General features: G+C 37.8%; 1 protein-coding gene across 1 annotated transcript in view; it reads left to right on the top strand.

Moving 5' to 3' along the window:
- COG6 (component of oligomeric golgi complex 6) overlaps positions 1-5,641 on the top strand; it is a 73,386-nt gene extending 67,745 nt beyond the window's left edge. Inside the window, exon 19 of the mRNA XM_007117027.4 lies at positions 3,308-5,641. Within this exon, the coding sequence (XP_007117089.2) occupies positions 3,308-3,455 (148 nt within the window). The 3' untranslated portion in view covers positions 3,456-5,641. The remainder of the gene's footprint in view (positions 1-3,307) is intronic.
- Positions 5,642-22,483: the final 16,842 nt, after the last annotated feature.

Here is a 22,483-nt window from a genome sequence, read left to right on the forward strand (position 1 = left end):
TCTTTGTCTTTAATTTTTACCAGTTTGATTACTATGTGCCTTGGCATGTTTCTCCTTGGGTTTATCCTGTATGGTACTCTCTGTGCTTCCTGGACTTGGGTGGCTGTTTCCTTTCCAATATTAAGGAAGTTTTCGATGATCATCTCTTCAAATATTTTCTCTGGTCTTTTCTCTCTCTCTTCTTCTAGGACCCCTATAATGCAAATGTTGTTGCATTTAATGTTGTCCCAGAGGTCTCTTAGGCTGTCTTCATTTCTTTTCATTCTTTTTTCTTTATTCTGTTCCGCAGCAGTGAATTCCACCATTCTGTCTTCCAGGTCACTTATCTGTTCTTCTGCCTCAGTTAATATGCTGTTGATTTCTTCCAGTGTAGTTTTTATTTCAGTTATTGTATTGTTCATCTCTGTTTGTTTGTTCTGAATTCTTTTTCTGGAAGGTTGCCTGTCTCCACTTCATTTAGTTGTTTTTCTGGGGTTTATCTTGTTCCTTCATCAGGTCCATAGCCCTCTGCCTTTTCATCTTGTCTATCTATCTGTGAATGTGGTTTTTGTTCCACAGGCTGCAGGATTGTAGTTCTTCTTGCTTCTGCTCTATCCTCTGGATTCTTAAAAAATGTGTTAAATATTCATTATTGTACCTTATTCTGATTTTAAACTTGCTTGTGAGAAGGAGTAGCCCTGTTTGTGTATTCCTTATGTAGTATAAGTGTACACTGTGTTCAGACTGAGTATAGATTTTAGAGTATGAGGTGTGAATAATGAATGCCTTATACACCTTCAAAAATCTTACTGCATTTAGAGGGGGAGGGAGAGGGATGGTCTGGGAATTTGGGGCTGGTAGATGCAAACGATTACATTTAGAATGGGTAAACAACAAAGTCCAAGTTTATAGCACAGAGAATTATATCCAGTCTCCTGGGATAAACCATAATGGAGAAGAATATTAAAAAAAAGAATCTATGTGTAAACATCACTGTGCTGTATAGCAGAGATTGTGACAACATTGTAAATCCGCTACACTTCAATAAAAAATAAAATACAACAATTCAAATAAAACATCTCACTGCTTTTAGTAAAGAACTAAAAGTGCTGTAGCTAAAATCCGTTATTTAAAGTACCAGGGATGTAATGTACAACATGATAAATATAATTAACACTGCTGATTATATATGAAAGTTGTTAAAGAGTAAATCCTAAAAGTTGTCATCACAAGAAAAAAATTTTTATTTCTTTAATTTTCAACCTATATGAGATGATGGATGTTCACTAAAGTTATTGTGATAATCATTAATGATGGATGTAAATCAAATCATTATGTTGTACACCTTATACAGTGCTGTATGTCAATTATATCTCAATAAAACTGGAATAAAAAAGATAAAATAAATCCATTTAACTTCTTGCAAAATGGGTATCAAATGTATAGTTAACAAATTTTTCAAATGCTAGTTAGAGTATTTTCAGCTATATCATTTATGGAAAATAATTTTTATGTCATTTTGATGCATTTATTGTTAGGCTCAGTTAATTATAGGAACAATCACTGTTCAACAGATTTAAAAAATGTCTCAAAGCCTCCTCTGGATAAGTAGATTTCCAAACCAGTTTCTACCGTCCTCCCTTCCAACAAAAAGGTAGTACAGCCAAATAGCATTACTCCACTCTACTCAGAAAATTTACTCAGCGTATCTTCCTTCTACCCAGTCTCATTTTGGTAGCTTTAGCAATTTTGGGGAAATGTTAGGTTGCTCCAAGAAATCAAAGTTGCTTAAATCAAGAGTTTGAGACCCCATGAGAACAGTGTGCTGATGACTCAAGATCCAAGTGGACTACCCTTCTCTTTCCATCTAACTAGTTTTGTTCTTTTTTAGACCACAGATCCACTTATTTCTGCAGATAATTTTACAAATTTATTAGTTTGGTCGTGGATGTTCTAAAAACGGATTATTTCTAGCTCAGAAGATCAGAGAAGGCTTCTTGGATGAGAGAGTACATTTTTACTGAGAATTAAGGACATTTAAAGTGGGTGAGACAGACATTCTATGCAAATGGAGGTACGTGAGTAAGCAAGGGAATTGAGGTCAGGAAGAGCAGGGCAGATAGAACAGTCAGGAGTTGCGCTGGATTGCAGCATTAGAGTAGTGATGCAGAAGGTGTTATAAAGGGTTCTGAGTGATAGGGTAAGGAATTTTGATTTCTCTGAAACCAGAAGAAGCCATGGAACCTCCTTGAAGAAAGGCCCTGGGTAGGGGAGAGACACGATAAAAGGTTTGCTTTAGAAAGATTAATCTAAGAGCAGTGCTCATGCTACGTTAAATGGGGAACAGACTGGATGGGGAAAGACTGGGTAGGAGTTTTTCTTAGATACTCCAGGCAAGAAAAGTTTGTTAGGGCCTGAACTGAGGTGATGAGACATAGTTATGTCATTGACAGAAGCAGGAGACATAAGAGAAGTAGGTTTGGGAGTAAAGCTTTAAAGACACATTTTTAATTTAGTTATAAAAATCAGAAAAAGATGTTTTCATCGGTAGGTATATAGAAATAGAAGTAGCTGGGGATGACGAAGTAAATGTCATGAAAACATAAGGGGTTAATGCAGATTTAGTGAGCCCAGTGTTATTTTTTTCTAAAAACATATGCTTCAGTTTATTTAAAACTATTTCTGTTCTTTTATGTACTTAGGTAGAAATGCGTATTTGAAAATGCTGTGATTTGTTGTAGGCAAGTGTCACGTTTTTGCGAGAGATAAATCTAGGAGATATGGTTATTAGTGTAGGAGCTATAGGTGAAAGGACAGTATATTGTAAGTTATTCTGAGATTTGAAGTATTGATAAATTTGAGGAGCTATAGGTGAAAGGACAGTATATTGTAAGTTATTCTGAGATTTGAAGTATTGATAAATTTGAATAATTATAAGCCTCTTTCTTTAAGGTTAATGTGTTATCAGTCATGTTTGCAAAATCAGTACATTTGATGGTGGGTCACAGTTTCTGTTTCTTGTTTAGTAATCCACGGTATATCAGGCACTGTTCTAGCCCTAAAGATAAGGCAGTGAACAAAACACAGCTCCTGCCCTCCTGCAACCTGTGTACTAATGGAGAAGATTTAATAAAGAAATAATAAATATAAAAAAACCTTTTATCCCAAAACCAAAATGACTAACTTATGTAGTTGTACAATGGCTTTTAATAAAATATATGTGATAATTATGAAAACGAAATTCGTTGGTTCATGCATGGAGCTTTCTTACAATGCTTAGTGTTTCATTCTCAGATTATGTGTTCACATTTTGTTTGTTTATCAATAGAGAGCAGATCATAAAACAGTCTACAGAATTAGTCTGCAGAGCCTATGGTGAAGTGTATGCGGCTGTGATGAATCCAGTCAATGAATACAAAGATCCAGAGAGCATTCTACACCGATCGCCGCAGCAAGTGCAGACACTTCTCTCCTGATTATCTTTGAATGTGTTAGCAAAATATTGCATTCCTAAAACACTGAAGGTTTTCTTCGTTTTTAGTCTGTTAACCTTTACTTTGAAATTTGCTGGTTACAGTTTTCTTCATATCATAAGAATGCAGCTCCCAATAATTGCTTTGCTTTGGTCACAGTAAAGTGAAAGTAAGTAACACATGTTGACCTGAGTCGGCATCGCTCTGTATCTGCACTCCACGTCTCTCCAGCTCTGCAGTTCCCCTCAATTCTGGAATATAAATATGTGGGAAAAGAGTAGTATAAGAGGTTTGAGGGATTTTTTTTTTTTTACAAGATTAGTTCTAAATTAACTGTAAATTTAAAAATTATCTAAACTTAGGAATTAGTTTGAAGATACGACCTAATATCTCTTTACCTAAAGATTCATTTGCTTTTTTGCTAGATATTGTGAGTAGGTATACTTAAACTGAGGAGCAGAAATGTACATTCAGCAAAAATAGGAAGAGAGAGAAGTAATTTAAAGGTGACTTCTGCTCTGTGCCTGCCCTAGACTGAATTCAAGGTGAAGTTTGGCACTTCATATGGGATGTAGGCATCCTGTGCTGCATGTAAATCTAGTGTTTAAAGAAGAATATTTGTGGTACAATGTGGACTCTTAACTTCAACCATCTACACACTTTGGTGTTCAAACCAAAGAAATAAGGTGTACTCTAACCCTGCAGGAAAAATGCCAGAGTAGCGGTTGCTAATTGACGTTATGTCTAGCCCTATGGTGGTCCCTTGTTTGGCTCTGACTTTAGAACCGTACCAAGAGTAAGATTCAGAATCACTGTTTTTGTTTAAAAAAAAAAAAAAATCTAAATGTGTTTGATGTGACTTGACTTTGACTTTGTTGGTAAGATTTTGAGGACAGATTTTTATTAGCAAAATATCTTAATTTCTGGTAAATCCATAAAAAGAGCTAAGTCTCTAAATTATAAATGAGAAAATGAGGCATAAGGAAAAAATTGACTAGGTTAAAATATTTTGAAAAGTAGTAAGATAAAATTACTATTTATATAGCAAATACAGAATATATACCAAATTAGTATTTACAGAACATGGCGTGTTCATCTATCTGAAATATTTTTTTGGAGCAAGAGTGATTGATTATATATCATCTCTTTTGGTATTTAATCTATATTTTTAGTCTTTTTCCTTCAATGAGTATATGTGATATATAAAAGATAGAAAATAAAGTATGATATAAATCAAGAGCTTAAATTTTATATAATTTATATCTACTGTGAGAAAAGATTGCTTACGTACCATTAGTGAATTCGTTTGATTTCTGGGAAAAAAGTATATTTAGTTTTTTACCTAATTTTTTCAAATAAAATATTAAACTGTTTTTAGAGCAGCAATCATTGCAGTATTTTTATACATCTCATCAGTGTGTTTTTAGAAAATATGCTAATAGGAAAGAAAGTACAGTATAGGGCCAAATTGAGATAACCAATGGAAGACTGATGAGCAGAATGTGGTATCAGTGTGATCTTGAAAACTTAGTTAAAATAAACGATTGTAAGTGTTAATTCATTAGCTTAACACTGTATTTGCTATTTACTTCATAGTTTGCATTTTGAACTGTTTTGAGATGGCGTAAGTGTAACCTTAGGTAATGCGTGTCAGCCTTTCCTTCAGAGAGAAAAGGCATTTGCCTGACCAAAACCCTCTGTGGTTGAACGTTTCCATTTCTTTCTTTGTGCTTGTACTTGAACAGGTGAATGTTATCTGAGAAAAATCACACAAATAGACTGATTGACTTTTTAAATTCATGATCACAGTCTTCAAATGGCACTCAATATTGCTTTGTAGTTCTACTCTGTCTCTGGTAAACTCACCTCCCCACTTTTCAAGATGACTTTTCCACCCTCACTTAGTTAATGACCTTCATAATTCATTGAGAAAACAGAGCTGTTAGGCTAATCTCCTGCATTTTTCTACCCTCATATATTGCACTCATCTTCATCTTTCCTCCTTTTGTGTTGGAGACAGTGTCCCTCCTCCTGTGACAGGCTTTTCCCTTCCTCTGGACTCTGGATTCCATTCTCTCACCTTCTCAGAGATGTTTCTGAGTTATCCCTCTCTTTTGCTTCAGCAACTTGTGACTTCTCTGTAGGATTATTCTTGACAGCATACACAATGCTCTAGTGTTGATAGTATTTTTTAAAACTTTCCACCTCCCAGATCCTCACACCTCCATTTCTCTGCTGCTTTTTTTTATGATCGTCTATGCATGCTGTCTTATATTTCTGCTGCCATTATGTCTTAAATTAGCCCCATATGGCTTCAGCATCACCACTACAACACAACTAACCCTGATGAGATCTCCATAGATTATATGTTGTCAAATCCAATGGATTCTTCTCATTCCTTATTTTATTAAACTTTCAATAGTATTCCACACACTTATGTCTGAAATACTATACTTCCTAGGCTTTCACAGCACGACTTTCTGCTAGTTTTCCTCCACTTCATTAGCCAAACCCCTCTCAGCCTCCTCCCCTGGTTCTTTTGCCTCTTTGTGACCTTTAAAAGTTCGCATACTCTAGGGCTTGATCCTCAGATATTCTTCCTTGCCTTAGGAGTTTTTTATTATCTCACCATAACCTGGCCTTTTCTGACTGCTATTAGCTCACATCCTTAGGTCTATCTGTATAGTGGAATACTCTACAGTAGTGAAAAATGAAGTAATTTCCAAATACATAATGTTGAACAAAAAAAAATCACAGAATAATATAGTATGAGTCCATTTATAGAATTTTAAAATAAAAGATAAAACAAATTTATACATTATTTCATGGATACACATGTGGTAAAGCTATAAGGAAATATAGGAAATGATTAACCTGGAATTCAAGATTATCTCACAGGATCTTTAGAAGTTACTAATGTTCTATTACATTGGAGTGTTGGTATATGTATATTCATTTTGTTATTTTCTAAAATTTACATATATGTGACGTGAACTCTTGTCTATATATTCCACAATTTTAAAAAGAGTTTAAAAAAATTGTTTAACACAGGGCCTGGGGTAAAGTTAGAACTCAATATGTGTTAGCTAATATTTTTCATTGTGCTTGTTATTAAACACATTTATTAAGTACCAACTGGGGCAGGCTCTGTGATAAGTAACAAGGTTTTAAAAGACCACTAAGATGTGCTTCTGTCATTGAATTCCCTGTCTTGCACAGATATCACATATTATAAGTAGACACAGAGCAGTTTGATAGGGTGTTTGTGCATGTAGGTAAGAGGAAAAAATGAACTAACATCATTTTTTATGAAAGCCACATGTATGTACTTGAGGTTGAAGAGGCTAAGAGCATAGAAAAGAAAGTTTTAAAACACAACCATACATTTTTAATTCTTTGATGATCATAATGACTGTGTTACATTGATTAGCTATTTGATTAAGATGCAAAATTGTCTTATGGGTTGGGGACACCAACAAAAACGTTGGATTAAGGAATTCCAAAATTCTGCCTCTCCCTAAAAAAAACAATAAAACTGGCTTTCAAAAACTGTCAAGATCAACTTTTTCAGAATTCTAGAAAGCAACTAAAAACTAATAGCAGATTATGCTTATTAAAAAACTAAGCAAAACAAGCTGAGTCTTGGTATGCTTTGTGGTATTTTAACTTAGGCTAGTCCTATTCTTTGCTCCCAAACTCAGCAATAGCCTTGAAAATAACATCCCACATTTCCTGGTACCGGAGAAAGCTGAATGGACCAAGTTTGCAAAGATTGTCCTTATTTGACATGTCTCACGCCTCCCTGGGAGACATGAAAAGCTTATTTTTCTCTTGCCTAACTTGGAACTTGCCCAGTGCTAAGCCACTACCCAGGGGGAGGGGCCAGTTGAGGGGATGGGCCAGTCGAGGGGAGGACACTTCTCTGCTGCCTGAAGTTAGGACAAATGGTAGACTAAGGTAAAAGCTTGGGAAGAAAAGTTAGAAACGAAATACTTAATAAAGGTTTTGAAACACTCTGACATATACTTGGCAATCTAGAAATCTAGTGCACATGTCTAGCACTGTGCACGCTCAAGAAAGACCAGAAGGACGCTAAGCACTCACCTCTGGGTAACCTTGAGGCTTTGTGGACGCAGAAAGTGAAGGCTGAAGCAAAGTTAGAAGCTACCTAGCTGAATGTTGAAGGAATGCCCCAACACTCAACACACAACATCTCAGCAAAGACTGGGAGATTTTTTTGGCTCCAGACATTGAAATCTCTGTCCAGTCATTAGCTGACAACTAAGCTAATGGACCACTTTAACTGGTCACGCACCACAAAGAATATAGATATTACAAAATTAGTTCAGGAAGGTCACTGAAACATGCAATAACAACCACAAAAAACACCAACAGCAGACGCTGAGGGATGGGGTGAGAAAATCTGATTTCTCAACAGAATGGGCACATCATAATATTAAAAATGTTCATGCTTCAAGAAAAATAAAAAGGCAAGGTGCTCAAAGTATGGTCAATACACAGAAGGAAAAAAAAACAGTCAATAGAAGCTGTCCCTGAGGAAGCCCAGATGCTGGACTTAATAGACAAAAGACTTTAAAACATCTCTTTTAAATATGTTCAAGGGCTGAAAGTAAGTATGAGAACAATATCTTACCAAATAGAGAATATCAATAAAGAGATAGAAATTTCAAAAAGGATGTTTTTATAGTTATAAATTTATAATCATAAAAATAGTCATAATTTTATAAAAATTATAGAAAAGAAACTTCTGGAGTTGAAAAGTATATTAACTGAAATGAAAAATTCACTATAGGAGTTCATCAGATTTGAGCAGGCAGAAAAAAGTGTCAGCAAACTTGAAGATAGGTCAATTGAGATTATCCAGTCTGAGGAACAGAAAGAAAAGAATGAAAGAGAATGAACAGAACCTCAGAGACCTTTGGGATATTATCAACAATAGTCACACAATGGGAGTCTCAGAAAAAAGGGGGAGAAAAGGGCCAAAAGAATATTTGAAGAAATTGGCAGGAAACTTTACAAATTTGATGAAAACCTTAATATACACACTCAAGAAATTCACCAAGCTCTATGTAGGATAAATTCAAAGAAATACACCAAGACACATCACAATCAAACTATCAAAAGCCAAAGACCAAGAAGGAATCTTGAAAGCAAGAGAGAGAACTCATCATTTGCAAGTGATCCCCAATAACACCTGATTTCTCATCAGAAACCACAGAGGCCAGAAAGCACTGGATGACATATTCAAAATGGTGGAAGAACAACTGTTAAGTTAGAATTCTATATCCAGCAAAACTGTGAAAATATAGGAGAAAGTAAGACATTCTAAGATAAAAAACAATCATACTTACCATACATGAATGTTTAAGGGTTCTTGAGGCTGAAATGAAAGGGTACTAGACAGTAACTCAAATTAGCAAAGAAGTAAAGGATAGCAAGGAAATAGAAGACATGGGCAACCCTATAAACCAACTAGATTTAATAGACATCTACAGAACACTCCATCCAGCAACAGAGTATACAGCCCTCTCAAGGGCACATGCTGTATTATCTAAGACCACATGTTAGGCCACAATACAAGTCTCAGTAAATTTAAAAAGATTAAATTGTGTTCTCCAGCCACAATGACATGAAATTAGAAATCAATAACAAAAGGAAATTTTGAAAATGAATATGTGGAAATTAAATAGCATACTCAAATAACCAACGGGTCAAAGAAGAAATAAGGAAATTAGAGAAAACTTCGACATAAAAGTTTGGTATTAAACAGCATTATCAATTCTTATGGGATACAGCAAAAACAGTGCTCAGAGGGAAATTTATAGCCCATGTTAAAGAAAAGTTAACCTACCTTTATACCTTAAAAAACTAGGAAAAGAAAAGAAAACAACTGAAAGCAAGAAGAAGGAAATAGTAAAGATTATAGCAGACATAGGAAAAAATACAGAATAGAGAAGTAACAGTTATTTCAGCAAATGGATGTGCTAACCATTCTGTAATGCATGTACAGATGTGTTTGAGTACACATATAAAGAAGATGTTTCAAAAATTGTTTCTTACACAGCATGTTGAAAAGTTATTTCTGAGAATGTATGGGCTGACCATTGTGTAATGCATGCAGACAGGTGTTTAAAGACATGTAAGAAGTTTCTAGGAGTGCTCCCTGTTCATCGTGTTAAGAATAACGTTATTTCAGTTACTGGATGTGCTGACCACTCAGTATTGCATGTAGAGAGGTGTTTATATATTTAAAAATATAAAATAGGAAAATACAGAACAGAAAAGTTGGTTCTTTGAAAAAAATTTTTAAAAAATTGACTACCCTTTAGCTGGACCAAGAAAAAAAAGACACAAAATTACTAAAATCAGATATGAAAAGAAGGGACATTACTAACCTCACAGAAATAAAAATGATAACAATACTACAAATAAATACATGTCAACAGATAATATAGATGAAATGGACAAATATTTTAAAAAACGCAAGCTAAACTGACTCAGGAAGAAATAGAAAATCTGAATAGACCTATAGCAAAGAGACTGAGTCAATAATAAAAACACTTCTAATTTTTAAAAAAGCCCAGGACTAGATGTCTTCACTGGTGAATTCTACCAAATGTTTGAAGGAGTAACACTAATTCTTGTCAAATTCTTCCAAAAAATAGAAGAGCAGGGAGCACATCCTAACATATTCTGTGAGCCCAGTATTTGTTATTGGTATGAGGAAGGCAGAAAAGGGACCACAAGAAAACTACAGACCAATATCCTTTGTGGATATTGACACAAAATCCTTAACAAAATACTAGCAAACAGAATCTAGCAACATAGTAAAGGGTTATATACTGTGATTAAGTGGATTTATTCCAGGTGCAAGGTCAGTTTAACATGAAAGTCAGTCAATGTACTATACTGTATTAATAGAATAAATGAAGAAAAAAATGCATGATCACCTCAATAGATGCAGGAAAATCCAGCACCCTTTCATGCTAAAATAAAAAAACACTCAACAAACCAGGAATAGAAGAGAATTTCTTTAACTGAAAGGACATTTATGAAAAACACACTGCTAACATTGTACTTAGTGATGAAAAACTGAAGACTCCCCCCTGCCAAGATTATGAGCAAGATAAGGATGTACACTCTTGCCACTTCTATTCCACATTATACCAGAAATTCTAGCAGAACAATTAGGTAAGAAAAAATTAATTAAAGGCACACAGATTGAAAAGGAAGAAGAAACACTATGTTTATTTGCTGATGATTATGGTCTATATATATATAGTCTCTATATATTTATATATATAATACTAAAGAATAATAAAACCCAAAACTCTAAGAACTAATAAACAGTGTAGCAACATTGCAGAATACAAGATCAGTATGCAAAAGTCTCTTGTATTTCTAAACATTAGCAATGAACAGTCTGAAAATTAAAATAAAACAATTCCATTTATGGTAGCACCACAAAGAATAAAATACTTAGTAGATTTAACCAAGGAAGTGAAATACTTTTCCACTGAAAACTACAATACCCTGTTGAAAGAAATTAAAGATGCCCTAAATAAATGGAAAGACATTTCATGTTCATGGATTGGAAGACTGAAGATTGTTAAGATGGCAATATTCCCCAAATTGATCTATAGATTCAATGCAACCTCTATCAAAATTCCATCTGCCTTGTTGTGTTCCAGAAATAGGCTGACTCTAAAATTCATATGGCCATACGGGGGACCTTGAATAGCCAAAACAATCTTGAATCTTCCCAGTTTCAAAACTTGTTACAATGCCACAGTAATCAAAACAATGTGATAGTGGCATAAGGATAGACATATAGTTCAATGGAACAATTTAGAGTTCAGAAATAAACCCATGCATCCATCATCAATTGATTTTTTGCAAGGCTGCCAAGACCATTCAATGGGGAAAGAATAGTCTTTTTAACAAATGGCACTGGAACAACTGGAAAACCACATGGAAAAGATTGAAACTGGACCTATATCTCATACCACATCCAAAAATCAACTCAAAATCAAAGATCTAAATGTAAAAGCTAAAAGCTAAAACTCTGAGAAGGAAACAGGTGTAAATCTTTGTGGCCTTGTATTAAGCAACAAGTTTTCATCTTTTATACAATAATGGATTTTTAAATAAAAATATAAGTAAAATGCAGAGTCACATAATAATGTTGAATACTTGCAGTAGGTCAGTTTATTTTTCCTATTAGTTAAATACACTGTTAACAATTATAAATAGATAGGCCTACATATGGTTACTTTTGGGCTATAGTTGTATTTAAGCACAACTATCTGGAAAATACATATTTACTCCTCCCCAGAGAGAATGTGTTTTTGGAAATGGATAATATAATTATTTTTATGGATCCAAATATAAAACTACCATAAATTGGCTATGAAATGAATATAATAATCAATAACAGCATGCTAGCCTATCAAATTCAACTAACATTAATGCCAGTGAATATTAAAAAATAAAAACTTTCCTAGCACTGATAACATAATAAGTAAAAATAAATTGTACTAAGTTTATAAAAATGAGATGAATTGGGGAAAATTTTTGATAGGGCCAAAAATATCCATATGAAATATTTGCTTGCTCTGAGGGGATATATCATTTTTTGACAAAGTGTTTTGTCATTGTGTATTTTAAACAGGGGAAGTCCAAGCCAATCTAGAGTTTTCAAAGTTTATAGCTTTGCCACCAGGAAATTAATTTACTTGAGTATGCTCTTTATTTCCATTAATGTCAAGATCTGAAATTCCCCTGGAACAGGCATTAGTTTTTTGCCCAGAAACTGCAAAATGACAAGGAACAAGAGTGATTTTCCTTATGCAAGCCATCATCAAAAGTTGGGTCTCCTGTGTAGAGCCCAGCCTTTCTATGGGTGTCATATGTATGAGCCTAATTTGCAGGATTCAGACAAGAGCTGGCTACTGTTGCTAGCCAGGCCTCTGATGGAATATAAAATGGTAATGGGGATTGAACTGAGGTAGAAAAATGCACTTGCCTTAGAAGCCACGTCTTAAAAAGGAAACCAAAGATTTGATTAATATTCCACAGACTTGCAATGTGTATTTAATAGCAGATCAGGAATCTTTCTTGCTTTACAACTGTATTAGTTCCTTTTCATAAACAAAGATGTAAGCAAAGCAAGCATTTGAAAGTCAAAAGGCTGTCGTTAAAAACAAAAGTAAACAACACAAAGAAAAACATCAAGGTACCCTGCTTCTATTCTGAATCTTACAAAGAAGAAAATCACTTATCCACTGAGTAGTAACGGGTTAAAGTAATGAATCATACAATATTAAACCATGATGGAATTTGCAGAAACCAAAAATGTGCAAATTCACTCTTATGATTTACCGAAAGACTCTCTTTTTGCAAGTGGTAAACATTAGCAGTGGTGTTGCTCTTGGTAACCGCAGGTCCTAAGGGATGGTGCATAATTAGTATTGCTTCCTACTTTCTGTATATCATCATGGTGGGGTGAGGCTAGTGCCATCTCTGTCATATATCTAATTTCCACATACGTGGATACATTTTTGGATCTTTGTTGCATTCTTCTCATGGGTGTATTTATTCCTGTACCAATAACTAATATTTGAATTGTCAGAGCTTTATAATAAATCTTGATATCAGGTGGGATGTTCCATTTTATTTTCTTCACCTAGAGCACTTTGGGCATTCTTGGCTTTTTGCTATTTCACTTAGGTTTTAGAATCAACTTTATATTTCTCAAACAGCAGTTGGGAATATGGTTGTGATTACTTTGAATCTATATATAAATTTGGATAGAATTAATATCTTTATGATCTTAAATAATTCAAGTTATGAACCTGTTGAATTTTCCCTATTTAGTTAGGGTAGGGTTAGTGTCCCTTAGAAAAATTTTTATAATTTTCTCCATATAAATCTAAGAAAATTTTGTTATATTTTTTCCTAAGAAACTTACAGTTCTTGTTTATAGTGTAAGTGGTATCTATTTTTAAGTTCCATTTTTAAATTATTGGTTGCTCTATATAGAAATGGAATTGATTTTTGTGTGTTGATTACATTAGATCCAAGCATTAACTAACTTTTTATTTCTGATGATTTTACTTTGGGTTTTCTGTAAGAGACATTTATATTATTTGAGACTAGATGACACTTTTGTTTCTTTCTTTGCAGTCTATAAGCCCTTTATTTCTTTTCCTTGCCTTAATATGCTGATACAACCTCTAGCACGATGTAACTAATAGCAATGATTAGAGACACAATTCTGATTTTAAAGGTAATGCTTGCAGTATCTCACCACTAAGAATTAGGTTTTTAGTTGATTAATCAGAGAGGAAGTTCTTTATATTCTTACATGCTCTTAGTTATTAATTATGAGTAAGTGTTGAATTTTATTAAGTGACTTTCAGAATCTATTGAGATGTTCATGTGGCTTTTTTCTTTTACTTGTTAATCTGGTAAATGACATTTATATTTTTTCTGATGATAAAGAACTCTTGCATTCCTGGGATAATCCTAAATTGATCATATTATTTTCTCTTTTTGTATAAACCACTGGATTTAGTTTTGTTTATTTTTTGTATGTTGACTAGTGACCTTGACAAATTTACCGATTAATTCTAAATTTTATCTGTAGATTCTTATGTAAACTTTAGCCATACATTCCATCACATAGTCGGTGATTAATGAGAGTTTTGATTTTTCTTTTAATTTTTCTAGCTCTATGGTACTGTGTAATGTTTAACCAGTACGATGTTACAGTGTTGAGTAGAAGTGGTGAGGGTAGTCACCCTTGTCACCCTTGACTACCCTTTAGAGGGTAGTCACCTTTCTAAAATGTGGGGAAGGAGGGAAAGCTTTCACTAGTATATATTTTGTAGATAAGCTTTATCAAATTAATAAAGTTCACTTCTGTTCTAATTACTTTAAATTATGAGTATTGAATATTATCGAAAAAATGTTTTCTCTATCTATCTAGATAACCATATGGTACCCCTCCCCATTATTTGCTTAATGTGGAGAATTTCAAATGTCAAAATAACCTTGCCTTCCTGGAATAAATCCAATGGGCATAATGTACAATCTCTTTTTATATATCTCTTGATTTGTTTTATTAATATTCTATTTAGAATTTTTGCATCATGTTCATGAGAGAGATTGCTCTGTAATTTTCCTTTTTTTTCAATGTCCTTGTCAGGTTTTGGTAACAAAGTTATACTAACCTCATAAAACTAAGCGGGACGTGTTTTCCCTTTTTCTCTTGTCTGGAATAGTTTGTGTAAAATTGTTATGACTTCTTCCTTAAATGTTTAGAAGAATTCCAGGTGAAACCAGCTTACCTGGTGATGTCTTTGTTGGAAGGGTTTAAGTTACAGAATTAATTTTTAAAATAGATATAAGACTATGCATATGGTCTATTTCTTCTTGTGTTAGTTTTGATGAATTCTGTTTTTCAAGGTATATGTCCATTTCATCTAAATTTATTGTCATCCTCTTATCTTTTTTAATGTCTGTGGACCTGGTAATAGTAATTTGTGTTTTATTTATTTTTTTGTTTCTTTTTTTAGTCTTGCTAAGAATTATGGACTTTGCTAGTCTTGTCAGAGAATCTGTTTTTGATGTGATTATGTTTGTTTTCTATTTTGTTGATTTTTTTCCTTATCTGTATCATTTCCTTCCTACTACTTTATTGGTATTTTATTTGCTCTTCTTTTTCTACCTTCTTTTTTTGTTGACCATGCTGCTCAGTTTGCAGGATCTTAGTTCCCTGACTGGGATCCAACCCATGCCCCCTACAGTGAAAGCGTGGAGTCCTAACCACTGGACCACCAGGGAATTCCCTTTTTCTACCTTCTTGAAGTGGAAGTTATATCATCAGTTTTCAAATTTTCTTCTTTTGTAATATATTCACTTAAATATGTTCATCTATATTTCCTTCTAACACAGACTTAGCCATATCCATAACTTTTATGTCATATTTTTATTATCTTTCACTTCAAAGTATTCTCTCATTTCCATTGTGATTTCTTTTTTGACTCATGAATTATTTAGAAATGTATCTCCAAATATATGAAGATTTCCTAGTTATCTTTTATTATTGATTTTGAGCTTAATTCTACTGTAGCCAGGAAATACATATTGTATATCAGTCCTTTTATATTTGTTCATACTTGCTTTAGGGTCCAGCATATGACCTATTTAAGTGAACGATATCCCCCTTACACTTGAAAATGATGTGTTCTGTAGTTATTGGGTGCAGCGTTCCACATGTGTTAAGAGGATAAACATTGTTAATCTTGTGCAGATCATCTATAGTCATGATTTTTGATCTGCATGTTGTATCAGCTACTGAGAGATATTTTTTAAAAAAAAATTTTTAACTGTGATTGTGGATTGGCTTATATTTCTTTTTAGTTTTGTCAGTTTATGCTTTATATGCTTTGAAGCTATTTCTCAATATTTAAATTTTATTCATTATTTTTTCTTTGAACCATTAGTTACTTAGAAGTACGTATTTGCATTTTTGCTGTTAAAGTTTTTAGCAAGGGAATGAGGCAATAAAATTTCTTAAAAAGAATTATTGATGATGATGTCGATTTCCTTCTGCCATGCCCCTTTGGCATCCGCTGGCTGTGTCCTACTCCACAGTTATAAACGTAAACTATAGACTTAACAATTAAGCTGATGTATGAACTAGCGGCAGCACCAGTCACTATGATCCCATGATAAATTCAGCTAAATCCTCACATTCGTATTGTTCACTTCCATCCTTCTCTCTCAAACCCTGGGTTGGGTGACATGGATTCTGTTGGCTCTTACTGGTTTTTGAATACTAGCCTATGACTTTAATCTCTAAGAGATCTTGATATCTTATATACTAGAGATAATCTGATTTAATTGACTAAAATGACCTCATCTCAAAGTGAGTTATGGAAAATAAAAACGTTAACAAGTATAAGCAAGTATATCACACTGGTTTCCAGCTCCCAGTTTTTTGAGATAATAAAATGTGAATCCTTTTTATCACTGAACATTGCAATATTCATTGTAGATGGTTTCTTGAACAAAATAAGGAGACAGTTTTCTTGTTTGGTGGACATTCTGCTATTTATAAAATCCTCCATAACCTGAAGCATACACATAATGTAAAATTCAGTTTGATTAAATCCAATAGCTTCTGAAAGTTTTCCATGGAATTTTGGTGGTCGGCAAAGGACTTATTGGAATAGAAATATCACAGCTTCTGTGCTGTGTGCAGATGCTTACTGAGTGTGATGAAGGAATCATTCTCTATCTAACTGAGCACATATTCTAAGCAATTAGGCCAAGTGCCAAAACCATTAAGGCTCAAATGCCAAGTGCCAGTAGGGAGGGTTCTGTTACTGGATTTAGCAACCAACCCCTGGCTCACTTACCAGAGGGGGGCACTCCAGGCTTCCTGATCGCTTTGCCAGCCTGGCTGAGACTCAACAGCTGTCACCCGGCTGCTGCTGGCTTCTACACGCTCTCCCCATCGCTGCCTCTGTTCCCCCCTCTTTTGCCCATCTGCCCTCCATGTGGCTGCCACTTGAGTGGTGGGCGCACAGTTGGAGGCACCTTACAAGTTGAGTCATGACACCAGCTGACACATTGCATTCACCTTTCCTGTGCCTCCATACCCCCCAAGCCCCTTCTCCAGCTTGGCAGCTTGAAAGAAAAGGATTGCCAATTCCTGTTTCATAACATTTCAAGGGCTCCATTCTGAGGCTCTGGAGTATCCTGGCACTCAAGGAAACTGAGCATGGGGGTGGGAGAGGGAGAGCCACACGGGAAATTATGGACATCCAGGCAAGCCCTGGCCTGCACCCAACAAAACCTGGGAACGAGAGTAGCATTTGTGACTCCAAAATTGTATCAAGATGAGCTGAAGTCTGGTTCTGTCACTTCCCCATCCTGCCCTGTCCCACAACCATCAACTCCCCCCCGCAAAAAAAAAAACAAAAACAGAGCGGTGCAATTTCTTAACAATTTGACTTTTATCCAGAACTGAAGCTCTTTGTTTGTTAGAGCTAAGCATTTGGTCCAAGACTGTCTGGTTCTTTCTGTGGGAACTTGAATCAGCACCCGCCACCCCAGGCCCCATAGAAGAAGCAGATGGGGATCTTGGCGAGGTTCGGAAGTCCAGGACTTGGACAGGTTGAGAGTTCTATTTGCCAGGCTGACTGGCTTGTAATTAAAAAGCTTCTCCTCCTCCTCTTTTGCACTTCTGAACTTATCTGAGGAATCAAGAGAGTGCTTAATGATGCATAGAGTCAAATCTGCATTTGAAGTCAAGGGTTTACCAGCAGAGGTGAGTCACGCAGGCTGGTCAGGGCGATGGGGCACACCCAGTGTTCTCTGCACGGTTAGGGCTGGGCTGTGCAACCCCGCTTCCCCTCTGTTTGCATCTCCAGTCCCTCACCTAAGCTGCGCCTACACCAAACACCCCTGGACTGCAGGATTCTGAAGTGGGTTTTGGGTCTTGTTGGTGACACTGACACCAGATTGTTAATGTTTATCTGCTTTCTAATACTCAAAATAAGTCATTAGTCTCGACATTTTAATGTGTGAGCGTTCTGAGAAAAAACTTCAACTTGCTCCTTTGGACTAAGTTGTGCTCATCGTCAGATTGAATGCATGTTAGAAACTTAAGAACCAAGTGAGGCATGACCACTTGCGGCTCTTGGGGTAATAAGAACTCGGAGTGATGTTCACAAATATCTGGTTTTTTCTATAAAATGTTCTAAAAGTGCCGAGGAGCTGGGGTCTTCTCCCTAGAGGAGCTCTTCAATGGGGCATTGGTGATTTGGGGGGGCAGATGTGGAGGGGGCAACAGCAGGAAGCACCGTGGTCAGTGCCCACCTGTGACGGAAGAAGAGGTTATCGTTTACGGATCTCACCAGAGTCGTGTGCACACTTCCAGGGCAGGAGGGGAAGAGGTCACTTGTAGGGGCTTCCTCACAGGTTGGCAAGGACTGTGCTGCTACCTGGGGGTGTTTCCCCCTGTAGTCATTCTCTGATTCTTAGATTTCCCTCTCACACAGGCAGACGGCTCCCATATTCCTGCTCTGAATTCTGCCAGGAAAGCAGAAGTGCCAGTTGTCCAGCTTGCTTGGGTAGCCACACCTGGAGGAACTCTGGAGACGGTGGACGGACAGGGATCTCTCCTCTACAAGACTAGAGCTTGATCTTCCGAAGTGGAGACGCCCCAGCAGTAGGGGAGACCTGGTTACCATTAGTTGGTCCCGCTCTGAGCCATCACTGCCTGAAGCAGCTCCCGGCTGAGGGTTTCACCAGTCCTTCAGAGGGCCCCATGGCCCCCAGGGTCTCCTCCGGCCTCGTGGCACAGCCAGGCGCTCTCGGATCGTTCCCACTCACATATTCATTTATGCAATTTTGTTTTTCTTGCAGTTTAACACACGCATCTCCGTCTCTCTCTTTCACACCCAGGCACAGTGAGATTTAGTAACCCATTTTAATGAGGCAATTATATTTTAACTCTATTATGTGCAATTATCCACTCACTTCAATTGCCTCAGCTGGAGAGCCTGGTGTTGAGGTCCCGCTGGCACTTGCTTGCTGGCCCCTGGGGGCAGCTGGGTGGCTGGGCCTCTGAATGCTGGAACGCGGACACTCCTGCCGCCCCCCCGCCCCGCCCCCGCCACTCTCCACAGGTGGCTCAGTGCTACCACAGGGCAGGGACAACTGCAGTTTCTGGCCCACCCAGTGGAGCTCTTGATTGCTGTGTGGGTGGCCTAGATCTTTCCCATCTGCTCTGCTGTGCTGGCTGGGTTGTTTATCCAGGCCCCAGAGCCCCAGGTAGCCTTCGAGCTCGGAGGGACCAGAAAAACAGACTTGGGTAATCGGAGCCATGCACCTTGGTCTGGGAGGTTTTTTTCTATCGTCATCTAGGCTTTAGGTACCTAGGAGTGAGGGTGGGAGATGGGGGCTGCTGTATGCCCATCCTACCTTTGCAGGAAAGTCCCAGTAGTAACTTTAAAAAAGAAGGTTTTAATTATGTCTGCTTCATGCAGAGTAATAGATCTAATTTATGTGGTAGCACAATGCATAACAAAGTGGTCACCTATGGACTTAACCACCCAACCTAATAACTAGAATATTTCCAATACTTTTGCATCTACCTGTGGCCATTTAGTCCACCCTTGCCTATGCTTAGAGGGAGCCATTTGCTTGAATTTTGTCCCTACCTTTCACTTGGTTTTTTCAAACTTTTATCACATATGTATGTATCTGCATTTGTTGTTTGTTAGTTTTGCTTGCTTAGAGCTTAACCGAATTGGTGCCCTTCTATAGGTAGCCTTCTGTAACTTACTCTTCTCCACATAGCGTAGTGTTAAAGGTTCATCTTTGCAGCTGCGTTGAGTAGCAGTTCGCTTACACTCACTGCTGTTTAAGATCCCAAGTTATTTGTCCATCTCCCATCAGAGGAGCTTCTGGCTTTTCTTGATATTTTTTGTTCTGTTTTTTTTTTGGTTTTCATTATGAACAATGCTTCCATACAGTCCTGTGTACACATACCAGTGCACACACGCGAGAATTCCTCTGTCTTGGAGTGGAATTTCTGGGGTTTAGAGCGTGAAAATGTTCAAGATTATAAAAGAGTGCCAAGTTGTGTTCTAAAGTGGTTCAACCGACTTGTAGCCCTTGCAGCCAGGCAGTATCTTTTGCGCTTTTTCAGACTCCTAAGTGTCCTATGTCCAATGTGACACAACGGTTAAGAGCATTATTTGGATATGAATTCCAGATGTTGGCTCTGGGACCTTGCAAAAACTAGTTGTTCTCTCCTCTAAGCCTCAGTTTTTTCATCTGTGAAGTGTGGGGAAATACTTGAGTACAGTACCTAACATCCAGTGTTCGCCTTGGCAAACTGCTTGCCTTATGAAAATGCAGCATCCCCCAGCAACCCAGCGCCAAGTGGAACAAACCAAAATCCCCTGCGCTGTTGTTCAGGATGTTAGCTACTTAGTACCATTCACAATTTAAATCTGTCCTGCAAAGAAAATGAGAGATCAGTACGATATCAGAAGGCATAAACATTTTCTGGTTTGTGTCAGAGGTGGTAATTTGGTGATTTACCTAATTAACGCCCACCACCACTGCTGGTATCTCGTACAGATCAGTTGGGTTTTCTCTCTGGGCTGTCAGTGGAACACCTGTGCCCTCAGAGCCCCATAGACAGCGCGAGCTACACCAAGACTCCCTCTCATTGGAGCTGCCCTCAGAGACAGCCAGTGATGACGCTACAAGCAGTAACGTTAGGACCGGGCTTTTACAAAGCACATTTCTGTAAGGCCTATCATTGTCTCCCCACTGAGGTCCTCATAGTTAACTGTTATTTCTATTCCCATGTCTTACAGATAAAGAAACTGAGCAGCGTTAGAGGCAATTAAGTGACTTGTGTCATGTAAATTGCAGAAGCTTGACTGAGGCCCAAGTCTTCTGTCTCTGGATCCAGTGCTTTCCCCACCTCCTATGTCTTTTTTTTTTTTTTTTTTAACATCTTTATTGGAGTATAATTGCTTTACAATGGTGTGTTAGTTTCTGCTTTATAACAAAGTGAATCAGCTATACATATACATATGTTCCCATATCTCTTCCCCCTTGCGTCTCTCTCCCTCCCACCCTCCCTATCCCACCCCTCTAGGTGGTCACTGTGTCATGCTCCTTAGTACGTGTTCATTCATTTTTCCTTTCTATGTTATTAATATAATCCACTCAATTATAGAAAAACAAAAAGAAATCCATTTGTGTCTGCGGAGGTGGCTGTAGCCAATAGCCAGGATACCGAACAAAGTTCACTGTCAAATTTGCTTTAAGGACAGTTCAAGAATTAAATTGTGAAAGGCTCATTCATAATGAAAAAGGCTTCAGATCACGGGCTTTAATTTCTCCAAGTTTTTTGTTTGTTTGTTTTTGCGGTACGCGGGCCTCTCACTGTGCGGCCTCTCCCGTTGCGGGGCACAGGCTCCGGACGCGCAGGCCCAGCGGCCATGGCTCACGGGCCCAGCCGCTCCGCGGCACGTGGGAGCCATGGCTCCCGGGCCCAGCCGCTCCGCGGCACGTGGGATCCTCCCGGACCGGGGCACGAACCCGCGTCCCCTGCATCGGCAGGCGGACTCCCAACCACTGCGCCACCAGGGAAGCCCCACGAGGAGCTTTTTCACCAGGCATTTTCACCACTGCCTCATCGTCTTCTCCTCTCGTTTCTACAAGACCTCACTTGATAATCTTAATCGTCTTTTTAATGTTCACTTTCACTAAAAAAAAAAAAAAACCTCTCTGGGCTCAGGCATCAGCTGCTCATCGGTGACTGGGCTTCATGTCTGTCTGGCTGCCGCTCAGATGGTGAGGGGCCAGCTGTGGCTCTGCCCCGCTCCACCGCCTGCACAGGCCAGCAAGAGGACACAGTGCCACCGCTGCGGTCATTCCACTCAAGACTGAGCGATGAGAACCACCCCGATTCCCAGTGACTCAGGGCCCAGCCTGCCCTCTGGAGTCTCTCTCAGCAGGTCACAGATCCAACCGTCTTTCTGACTTATTTCCCACAGATGCTGAAAGGCACTCGCCCCACTCGGGTCACACTGCAAGATTTCCAAGCACTTCTTTGTGCACCGTCTTGATGTCGAGCAAGATCAGCCAGGTGTGATTGTCCCGGAGGCATCCAGATGGAGGTAGAGTGTGCGGTGAGCCTCAGCCTTCCCCCAGGTCTCCCCAGTAAGACCCGGCCCTGCTGTCAGTCCTGTCCCACGGTCATCACAGAGAGCGGCGGCCGGACCCTGGAGCAGGGAGTTGAGGAAGCGCGTTGGCCCAGGTTTTGTCTCTGCGGGAGAGTCCTGATTTAAGCCCTGATTTGAGTAAATGTAACTTCACTGGCCCTTTCTTTTCTTACAGACATGTTTCCTGCCCTCAAGGAGCTTATCGTCTTTATTTCCTCAGCTCTTCATTGTTCTTTGCAGGGA

The sequence above is a fragment of the Physeter macrocephalus genome, chromosome 13, assembly GCF_002837175.3.
Source record: "Physeter macrocephalus isolate SW-GA chromosome 13, ASM283717v5, whole genome shotgun sequence".
NCBI classification, from domain to species: Eukaryota; Metazoa; Chordata; class Mammalia; order Artiodactyla; family Physeteridae; genus Physeter; species Physeter macrocephalus.